Source organism: Electrophorus electricus, chromosome 8, assembly GCF_041902795.1.
Source record: "Electrophorus electricus isolate QZ-2024a chromosome 8, ASM4190279v1, whole genome shotgun sequence".
Classification (NCBI taxonomy): domain Eukaryota; kingdom Metazoa; phylum Chordata; class Actinopteri; order Gymnotiformes; family Gymnotidae; genus Electrophorus; species Electrophorus electricus.
In genome coordinates, this window is record NC_137504.1 from 28953998 (window position 1) to 28965000 (window position 11003).

The 11003-nt window shown below is 44.0% G+C and overlaps 2 protein-coding genes across 2 annotated transcripts in view; one reads left to right on the forward strand and one right to left on the reverse strand.

The window, feature by feature from the left end:
- Positions 1–486: 486 nt before the first annotated feature.
- hnrnpul1l (heterogeneous nuclear ribonucleoprotein U-like 1 like) lies at positions 487–9583 on the reverse strand. Its single transcript, XM_035527267.2, has 16 exons — positions 9479–9583; positions 8802–9039; positions 7845–8285; positions 7443–7677; positions 7272–7345; positions 6775–6914; positions 6582–6681; positions 6213–6325; positions 5713–5979; positions 5447–5569; positions 5215–5343; positions 3532–3700; positions 2513–2782; positions 2097–2269; positions 1700–1882; positions 487–1512 (listed from the first exon to the last, which is right to left on the reverse strand). Exons 2-16 carry the CDS (start codon positions 8998–9000, stop codon positions 1384–1386), a joined length of 2745 nt encoding a protein of 914 aa, XP_035383160.1. The 5' UTR covers positions 9001–9039; positions 9479–9583; the 3' UTR covers positions 487–1383.
- Positions 9584–10019: 436 nt separating this feature from the next.
- Positions 10020–11003, forward strand: part of im:7138535 (protein FAM98A) — a 2653-nt gene continuing 1669 nt past the window's right edge. The window contains exons 1-4 of the mRNA XM_027004249.3: positions 10020–10193; positions 10300–10409; positions 10500–10622; positions 10711–10961. Of these exons, the coding sequence (XP_026860050.2) occupies positions 10150–10193; positions 10300–10409; positions 10500–10622; positions 10711–10961 (528 nt within the window). The 5' untranslated portion in view covers positions 10020–10149. The remainder of the gene's footprint in view (positions 10194–10299; positions 10410–10499; positions 10623–10710; positions 10962–11003) is intronic.

Genomic DNA, 11003 nt, shown 5'->3' on the forward strand with positions numbered 1-11003 from the left:
ACATTTACAGATACGCTGCTCTTCAGAAGTGGTCCTTGAGCTGTGTGGGACATATTCCATGCACTCAATTACTACAATATTACAGTAGCCTGACCATTATTGATATACCACTATTATTTGTAGTATAGTGGTCCAGTAGACTTACTACTATTATTATTGTTCCAGTAGTAAGACATCATTATTTGTATGGTATTCTAATGCTAAATCCTCTATGGCTGGGTTATACAGATGTTCTGATCTACAATTAAGGTGTGGGGACAAGTCAGGTGAATGTCCAAGCCCTTGGTCATTACACTGTAATTTTAAAAGCAAGTCCCTGTTCAGTACGACCTCATTGTGCGTATGTTATTCAACAATAAAAGCTTGCCAAAATATCAAGGTTAAACGAATCAGAAAGGAATAGATGTAATAATGTGAAAAGAATTTTTTTTTACCAACAGTAAATTGGAACAGATCAGTTTTGCGCCAGAAAACGACTTACACGTATACACTTCAGATTATATTCTCGGATACAAAAAACATTGAGTTTGATTGGACACAAAACCACATGCAGATATCTTTTACAAACATAGTACAAGATATAAAAACTTTTACAACCACAAAATGAACTGGTTATGCTCACTAAACTGGAGATACAAGGGAGACAGATGTGAAAGCAGCCCAGTAAGGCATTTTAAGAATGGTATAAAAAACAAAGATGTAATGGGTAAACTCCACAGGTATGCAAAATCAGTTAAAGAGCTAAGAAAAATGATGCTGTTAAAATCTTCCACTTATACCTATGCAGAACAAGATTGTGTTATTAAACGCATGAAGCTAAATGTTGGCCCAAGGTCTTAAAAGGAGACTACACAAAATCTATTTAAAAAAAAAAAAAAAAATGTGGTTCTTAAAAGACAGAAATAAATCAGCAGAGCAAAACAATTTTCTACATATAAAACCATTAAAACCGATCAAAAGCAAATTCAACGGTGTAGGAGCCCCCACTATAATTATCTGTCTCGACCATACGGCATTTAAAGCACAGTTGAGTGTACAGAATTTGGAGAAAACAGCATGATGCATCGCTACCCTTTTCAAACCGCCCACTTCCCATTTATAAATATTGCCTAGGGAATGAGGGTTAATCTCTGTGTTAACATAATACTTGAAAAGCAAAGCAGACCACCGCCACCAAAACTAAACATTAAATGGGACGCAAAAGCAATGCTTTAAGGCTAATAACTTAAAAATAAGGGGGGGGGGGGAGAAAAAAAACCTTAGTTAACTTTTAGCACAGGGGAGAGCGAAGGAAGACTGGCGAGGGTGAAGATGGACACTGTAAAAAAGAGGGCGGAGGAATGCGCTGACAGAACGGGTGTGGAGAGTTGAGGTGGGGGCAGGCTACTGCTGTGTGCCCTGGGAGCCCTGGGAACTCTGCTGGTTGCCATAGTTGCCGTAGTTGCCGTACTGGTTGTAGTACTGGTTCCACTGACTCTGGTTCTGGTAATACTGCTGCCACTGCTGAGCATACTGGGATTGGCAGAAACAAAGACGTTATACAGGCAGACAACACTGACAAAGATGCCAAACTAAAAAGATGACACTCTGAACTTTTTCATTCTGTCCCAATGATGCACAAGGCAGTAGAGCAGCAGGGCCATTTTAAGGGATTGTGCGACCACAGGCCTGGGTTATATCAATCTCTGCGAGTATGTACCTGCTGGTATTGTTGGTTGTAATTCTGCTGCTGCTGCTGGTTGTAAGTCTGGCCTGTGGTGGCAGGTGCCTGGCTGTAGCCCTGGCTATATCCTGGGTACTGGCTGTAGCTTCCATAGTTGTATCCCTGGTTGTAGTTTCCTTGGTTGTAACCTTGGTTGTAGCCTTGATTGTAGCTCTGAGGCTACACAAAATAAAAATTTTAGCTATGAGAGCATGATATTAGAATCAGTTTCCTTTTCCAGTTATAGTACACATACAAGGAATGTGTCTTGGTCAGTGCACAGGTAACATACCAAACAAAAACACACTAAAATGTACATTTATACAGTATAATATGCTACTGAACACAGTCCACAGCTACCCTCTGAAAAATCACACCGTTGGTCCTTTGGTACCTGAGACTGACTGTAGCTGCCACTTGCCGCACTGCCACCTTTATTGTAGGAGCCCTGGCGGCTATGGTTGTAGCTGCCTCCCTGTTGTGGGTTGCGGTTGTAGCCTCCCCGACTGCCTGAATCCCTGTAGTTGTTCCCCCAGCGATTCTGGTTGTAGCCACCACGGTTGTATCCTATGAAAGGAACAAGGGGAAAACCAACCCACGTCATCTGTCAAAAGCTCAGCTGCTCAAAACCGTTCAATGCAACGTAGGATTGTTGTTCTCTTGTGAGCAAGTGGCCACTTTCTTTGAGGGTGGAAGAAACAAAACTAAAATGATTGTCATTCTGGCAAAAGACAGAAAAGTAAAGCCACACCAATAAAATACACATACAATAAAATATATATATTTAAAAAAAACCCCCAGAGCTGTTACCTCCGCGATAGCTGCCTCCTCCGGAACCACCGCGGTTCTGGTAGCTGCCCCGGCCTCCCTGTGGGCCACTGTGGTTATCATAGCGCTGGAATCCACTGCCTCGGCCACGAAATCCACCCTGACGGTTGTCGTAGCGCTTGTCCGGTGGGGGGCCGGCCTTACGGCCCTCCTCGTTGTACTGCTTGACGAGCGCGTCAGCCTCCTCGCGCTGCTGCTCAATGAAGATCACCTCGTCCAGGAAGTCACCGGCCTCCGGCAGCACGAAATTGGCTATGGAAGGAGGGAGAGGGAGGGGCGAAGGGGGGGGGGGGCAGAGGGCACCCAGTGAGAGAGAACAGCTGAGCCGTGGGGAAACAATCATTTTAGCATCGTAACAGTGGTGGCCAAAAAAATTAAATTAGAGAAGGGAGAGGGAGGAAAGAAGAGACTGAAGACTGAGAAAGAAAGCAAGAGAGAGAGAGAACAAGATGTGGTGGGGCAGTCAAGAAGGACCTTGGACAAATATTGCCTTAGTTGATTAAAGCAAAACTTGTCCCAGAACAGGCGTAAATAATGAAAGGTTGACATTAAAAGAAAGTAAGACAATTGCCAGCAAAAGAGAGTTTTGAAAGATTAAGTATGGTCAATTAGGACTTACGACAGATGTTTGTAATCAAGACTGACTGTATGCAAAATTAATTTGATGATACAGTTAATATTTGCTAAGACGATCAACAACCCAATACTCGAAATTTGCCGTGGTACAGAAATTGAAGAGATATGGCAGGAAATGGGGTTAGAGGGGCTGACGACGTGATGAGAAACGATAAGAAAAGACATAGGTGCTCTTTTATCTGGCAAAACAGAAGGGAGTGGGTGGGGAAGGGTCTTCCAAGTTTGAGCAGGGAGGGGGATGAAACAAACAAACAAAAAACAAACAAGAAAAACAAACAAACAAACAAACAAACAAAAACAGCAAAAGCAGATCTGGGTGTGTAGTTTGGAAGCATTGTTGTTTTGGTTATCCGTGGCGTTCCTACCTTTCATTTCTAACACAGCATGATCGGGCACATCCTTCCCTTCCTCATCAGTTCGCTTTAACGTTCGCTCTTTTAAATCCTCATCCGTGGGACAAATTACAATAGCCTTGCGTTGGAACCCTTCAAAAGGACGCATTTTTCGTCTCTGGGCTGATCCATATACATTTGTCTAGCAATGGTGACAAGAAAGAAGTAGAAGCTTGTTCATTATTTTTCACTTGTTTGCCTTTTGTTACGGCTTTGCGCTCCGGAGGAAGGGGATTGGGGTTCCTGCAACGATGAAAGTGAGAGAGTTTCTTTTTTTCTTCCATAGCTATATTTAATGGTCCTGGAGTAACTAAAGGTTTTCTCTCACCACCCCCACTGACTTACCTTGGAGTGATGCAATGTCTCAGCAGCACCAGACTTTAACTTTTGTTTTAAAGCCATAAAAAGGGGACCCAAATTGCTTCTCAATGCTCACTAGTCTCATTCATTTTTCAAGCAAAGACTTACACAGATACTTTTTCTAAGATAAGATGACCGACTCAAGTCACTAAACACTGAAATGTCAAACATTACCACCAAACAAAAATACCAAAACTAATTTCTAGGAATCTCTGAGAATCTTGTACAAAAACATCCAAGTTGCTGTTTACACAATGATACGTTAACAAAGCCACGGGTCTTTTGAGATAATGCCTGATTTTGCCACACCTTAAAAGCCAGCAAAAATATTACCACCTAAATAATGACCATCTGATTAGTAATGCTAAACACGCTACCTACACAACTTGACCAAATGAAGCAAGACTTGAGTGCAAAAAAAAAGTCCAAATCATCTTTAGATCCCTTTGAGATACTCAAGGCATGCAGCAGATCTACATTACCCTTTCCTAGGTCCCCTTACTTACCTGTACTTACCTGGTCTTCAAACGCCCAGCTGTGCCCAGTACAGACAAACACTTATTACCTACCTGTCAATACTCACGATTTCCTTAATGAACCCAAGGCATATCCATTTGACCTCACCTACCTTACTGTGACTTGGTCCAAATTGGCCTAAAAACATCAAGCAAGTTAGTTTTTCCACTTACCTTGGGGTTCATTTTAAACACAAAATTTAACAGTTCCAAGTATACCTAATTAAACATCAAAGCGATGTTGTGGTTCGTTTGTTTTTGTTGGGGTTTTTTTTTTACAATTACCGTAGCAACAGAAGGTGTTTTCTTACTCACCAGGCTGTGATTACTTGTTTTTCAAGATCTTACTATTGACACAGACTACTTGTACAGTTTGGTAAAATATCTCTTTACAACAGCACATACATTATAAACATGGAAACCAAAAGAATATTCACAGTGAGAGCACTCTCTACTACAATTTGTTCCCATTTTTGGTTTTAAGGAAAGAAGAAGAAAAAATAAATGAAAAAACAAAATCAAAATACAGCAACATGTTCAGGACAACGAAATTTAGGGTGACATTATAAAGTAAAGTCTTCAGGAGCACAAGCTGCTAACCAATGCTTTTGGGCTTGAGCTACAGAGAGAGCAGAAGTGCATTCATTAATGAACATGTGCATCAGAGAGAGCAGAGGGGGTGTTTTCTGTTTTCCTGTAAGGGGGCAGGAATGGGGGGGTGTGCGGGGTTGCTGCGGGAACAGCAGCGGAGGTGGTGTGGGCGGGGCAGGAAAGGCAGTACCTGGTCCAGGATGTAGTTCCGCTTCTTGCGGGCGGCGATCTGAATGAGACGGTTGAGGCACTGCGTGGCCTGCGAGATGAGCACGTCCCAGCGACCAGAGTAGTTCCTCTGGCGGCGAAGCCCCATCACCTGTGACGAGAAGAGATCGTGCTGTGAGCTGAGGCCAAGGGCACCAGAGTTTGTAAATACGGGAACTGATTCACAGAGCAACATTTGCTTCTGCTGTTCCTACCTTCATCTTCTCCATTATGGCGTTGGTGCCCAGGATGTTAAACTTCTTTTCCGGATTCTCCTCAGAGTGCTTGGCAGCCCAGGTAGTTTTTCCGCTGCCTGGGAGGCCCACCATCATCAGGATCTAAGGAGAGAACAGAAAATCAGTCAACAGTGCACCAGCAGCTGTTGCACAAAACAGATGCTCTAAATCGCAACCATACCACAAACTGCTTGACTTGATAAGGACTGAAACTGGATCAAAAGGAATCCCATTGATGAGTGTACCTCACAATCTCCCTTGGTAGCCGGCCCCACTGTGCCTCTGGCTCGGTCCTCCAGTGCCACCTGCTGGATGAAGGTGTAGCCCTCAGGTTGAGGGTAGAAGGGCTCCTCTTTCTGACCAAAGTTGAATTCCACCCCGCAGTTCTTCACCAGGACGTGTGGGAAGAGGGGCCGGCCAGCCAGCTCTTCCAGGGAGACATGGTAGCACACCCCCAGCCACTTGCCGTTCTTGGAGAATGCTATCTCCGCTTGCTCTTCACTCTCAAAGTTCTGAGTGAAGGAGAATGCAGGGATGCTATTGACTCTCCACCTTCTCTCACCCTATTACATTACTGTGGTAAACACTGCTGGTAATTGATCATTTAATTAAAAGATAGTAGGGCCTAGTTAGCATTATGAAAACAGGCTAGCCGATCCTGACTTGCTATTCATTGATGTTAGCCATGCTGGCATTTCTAGATTAACTATTCCTTTAACATGAAAGCAAAGACAGAGATGTTTACAATGTAGCAGCCGATGACATCATTTTCATGAAACTTCTCGCCATAGTCCTCAAATTTACAGTTGGAGGATTTCTTTCCCGTTCCACCATAGCCATAGGAAAAGGCTTCTTCTCCTGCACAATAAAAACACAAATCAAACATGAACAAAAACTTCATTCTCTAAGAAAAGGTAGCACCTGATGAGCACAACCTTAATCTACAGATAACAGGATACATTGTTATGGGAATCCCCCCCTCCACACACATAGACCAAGATCTCAGGATTCAGAGCAAAGCTACCAATCAATCAGTGCGATACTATGCAAACCATTCAATTAATAAAAGAAAGCCTCCTTCACTTTTATTTACACACCACCCATATCTACTTACCAAGTTGGGTGCTACAGGAGTCCAGAGACCAGCCAATTCTCACCACATGTGGATCCGGCTCACTGCTAGGGAGGTGCTTTACAGAGATCTCCTCATTGATCTAAAGGGATAAAATATATAATAACAGTTTGTCATTGGTGCTTCTTGTATAGTGCATGTGAACAACATTATGCTCAACTGCCCGTGACGTCACCTTCATTTCGTAGCACACGCGTCCTTTGGTGACACCGTAGGAAGCTCGTGCCCCTGCCCACAGGTATGCGAAACCTTCTATGGTGAGTGGGTAGCCACTGTATCGGTCACGGGACACCTTGAAATGCAGGTCGCAGTTATCTGTGCAAAAGCAAGCAAAACATCACAAGCGTCCAATGTTAACTTTTGACCCCAATTTGCCGCTGCCACCACATGAACTGGCCCAACAGGGCAAGCGACTTTTCACGCTGCTGTGCAGACATCGTGTTTTACTCACCCCATGCATTCAATCACAGAGATGCATGTCCCACTAAAACAAACCAACATCACTAGTCTTGGTAAGCACATGCAAGCACCTGGTGCTTACGTAAAGCAAATCGTAACTTGAAAATCGTAGCAGTGTAACAGTAATGCCCGCTGGCCATATTCTAGCTGTTTCATCACTATTGATGTGACTTCACTCAGTAGATGAAAAGGCACCTTGCACGTTGTACTTACAAGTGTCAATGGCTACGAGGGTGTCATCAAAGTCTTCCTCCTCTTCCTCGGCCGGAGGCTGGGGCGATCGTCCCCTGTGGAGCAAACAGTGAACATGAAGAAAGCAGGTTTGGTGTAAAATGGCAGAGAAGGGAAAAAACAAAAAACCCCAAAAAACAAACCGCCACTAACCTTCTGTCCTCACGATGCTCATAGTAACTGTATCCACGGCCGCCGTCATCGTACGATCTCTTGCGGCCATAAGAGGCACATCGGTCGTCATCTGCTCTGGTCTGCTCACATCGGTCATCTTCTGTTCTGATTTGTGCTGCCTGGTCTCCCTCCGGAGGTGCCCACGTGCTGGCTGGGGTGTCCTGCTGAGGCCTGTCCTCGTCCGCCATGGCCTCCGGTTTGGCTTCATAGGCATCTGGTGAAATCAGACACACCCATCAATACAAACCACTAACTAATGCTCTGCAGCTTAATCATCATGGTGCCGTGGTTGGTCTCTTGGACTTTGGAAATAAAATTTATACACAGTGTTTTCACATTATAACATATTTTTAAAGGGGTGCAGATAGACAAGGTCCATGCCTTCTTCCTGGGCCTCCTGTTCCTGAGCTTGTCCATGATCGGCCTCTGGCTCCTCAACCACCGGCTTCTGTTGTGGTTCCTCGTATTGCTTCTGCACTATGGCTGAATCCTTGCACTCCTGGCTCAGCTCCGGACCCTCGAAGCCCTGTGGCACCATGGGCTCCTCATAGCTCTGCTCTCCTTCCGACCCCCCATACTGCTGCTGCGGTTCGCTGCAAGCCTGCTGGATCTGCTGCCCATAGCCCTGGTCCTGGGGCCCCACGTCATCAGAGGTGAAGTCAGTTGTTCCGAAGCCAGGGATGGGGACCTCGGTGCCGTTCTCGTTGCTGTTGTCATCCTCGGCATGGGCGTTGCCCTGGACGTCATCGTCCTCTTCCAGGTATGGATCCTCATACTGGGGCATGTCCTTTCCACTGTTATCCAGCTCTTCCCTGGCAAGCTCTGGAGAACAAAACCAGCAAACATTAATTTACAAAAGGGCACTAAATGAAGATCTGCTCTACATACACTGATCACCACAAGCTCCCTTTATGCTACTTTGCACAACACAACAAAACGCATTATGTAAATGCGTGGACTTTGCAACACTTGGCACGTCCTTGAGTGTATTCCTCACACTGTTCCGACTCAGTTCGTGTTAATATTTAGTTAACCTATTGCAAACCCAAAAAATGTCAAACTATTAAAAATATTTTCAAAAGTTAGGTGCCTTGAAGTGAGATAAATAACAGCGTTACATTGTATTACTTATCTGTAGACAACTGCATCAAATACTCTCACTGGTCTTAATAAAACTCGAGTATTTGTAGCATTAGACAACCGCTAGTACTTTGCAATGTGCGGTAGGCGCCAAACTGCAATGCTCCCTTATCTCGCGTAATGCCTCGGTAAACCTGACTGTATTCCCACGCCATCTGTAAAAAAAACAAAAACAAACTGTAAACAAATCTTGTTTACCTTCGTCTCGATATTCTCCTTCGCCGGTCTCCCCGCCCGCATCGCAGTCTTGCTGACCATCTCCGACGGCCTCGGCCTCAAGTGCCGCCTGCAGCCTGTCCACCAGATCCGCCTTCAACCCACGAGTGTCCAGGCCGCGACGCTGGAGCTCTTCCTTCAGCTCGTTGACTTTGAGCTTTTTTACATTCAGTGCGCTCATGTTTCATGTACGTGTATTTGCGACGAATCCCCCCAAGCCCTGGAAACAAGGCGCACAGGGATCTGAAACGCTGCTTCGCTGGCAGGCGGTTAAGATACGTTGGTTAGCTGGCGTTAGCTAAACAACTTGGCCGGTTGCTAAACATGTTTTGAGTTTTGTCTTACAATTAAGTAGCGTTAGCTAACAAAAGACCTGCTCATGCAACGTAACTATAAGAGCTATAATGTGCGCTTGCACAAAGCACACGGTGCATCATTTAACATTTTAAAAACGTCGGTTATATGCTACAACCTTAGCCTAGCTAGGTTAGCTAGCTAGCATAGCTAATGTTAGTTAAGCAAGTTAGCTGGCCTTAGTAAATACATGTCTTGTGCAAACAGCTACTATTATTGTAATGCAAAATTAACTTGAACGCTAGGGCAATACAAGCAACTGGGGGGCGGAAATCATGTTTTACTCGTTAAAACAACGTCCTTACCTGTTAGGTAAGTTTCCTTTCAGACAAACCTTGATTAGCTGCGGTATCTACAAGATGGAGGGTGTCCGAAGCGTAGTAGCCAGCTAGCAACTTCCGGGAGAGGGCGGTACAGAGTTCTCGGCCTTGTCTTTTATTGGGCAACTGTACTGTCCATAAAAAATATAGTTTGTCTTTGATTGGATAACTATACCGTCCATCATAAGGAAATAGTTACCCTTTGTCTTTGATTGGCTAACTGTACTGTCCATCATAAAAAGATGGTTATCATTTGCTATTTGGACATTTTTTAAAACTTTCCATCATTTCTGATTCTATGGCTGACTCCGCTTTAATATCCTGTAAAAATATAAACATACATTTATAGGAAATATGCATACACACTATAATAATGTGAAAAAAAATGTAATTTTGTGCTGTTACAATTAATACAATTAATAGTTTTATTCACAAACATGACAATAAAATTCACAATTCAAACGACTGATAATAAAATGTTAATAAAAGTCTTTTCGATTAGTCTTGCCTTGCCGTGGTCGCTACTTTCCATAGGTAAGGGCTGGACAGCCATAAAGTCAAGATCAGGAAGTAATGTATGCTTGAATAATTGCCACTGCAGGTTGCATACGTATGTCGACTTTTAAACAACAAATTCGATAGGCATTATTCTTGTGATGGAGAGAGACGCCTCGACAATCACGGCTCTTAAAGCTCTTGGGTAAAGTCAATCAAAATTTGTAAAAAAATAAATAAATTCCCTTTACACTGTTTAATATTAACAACTAATGTCCTGTTTAACAAAATGTTAATTGAATACTTTACAGATATAACAGCATTCGCTGTGTGAGACGGTGTGAGTGTGACGAATTGCCGTGCCCGCTGCTTTCCTGGCTGGTCTCGGAGCTGAGAAGTTATTGTCCTGAAGCTGAAGGAGGTAAACTCGAGCATAAGATTGCTTGTGATAATTCTGCATAACGGTGACATATTGCGAAGTGAGCTAAATCTGGATCCATCTAACTTGCAGCGTGCTGCAATAGTGGCGCGATCCTGGCAGGGGAGTTAAAAGATGTGCTTAATGTGATGTTATACCCTTACGGCACGCTCACGTCTGAGACGCTGACCCCGATTCATCTCAGAAGAGTTACAGGTAAAGTCATCGAGCGGATGTCAAGTCGTGGTTGTTTTTAAGATGTAGTTGTTATGTAGTTGTTTATCTCGTTAAACTGCGATTTCAGAGTTCCTGGTGTCCGAGTTGCAGGCGGGACGTCTGCTGAAATGGAAAGAGAGCCACCCCGAGGATGCCAAGCAACGAAGCGAATCGAGCAAAGAACAGAGACAGAGGGAATGTAATATAATAGACGATGGGGAAGCGGTTCAAGCAGAGGGCTGTAAAAAAGATGAGAAAGAGGTCAGGAGGGAATTGACACAGTTGTTTCAGGCCCTAGATATGGATCCAGCCTCTAAGCTCAGCGACGCATACTCACAGGTAGGAAACCAACCTAAGTTTTCACTAACTGTTAAATGCAGA

Excerpts from the sequence above, each read along its gene's own strand:
- hnrnpul1l (XM_035527267.2), bottom strand. The coding sequence starts at position 9,000 with ATGAGCGCACTGAATGTAAAAAAGCTCAAAGTCAACGAGCTGAAGGAA. Across the intron at positions 3,701-5,214 it reads GGAACTACATCCTGGACCAG|ACAAATGTATATGGATCAGC; the intron begins GTACTGCCTTTC and ends CACCATTGCTAG. Across the intron at positions 2,270-2,512 it reads AGGAGGCAGCTATCGCGGAG|GATACAACCGTGGTGGCTAC; the intron begins GTAACAGCTCTG and ends TTCCTTTCATAG.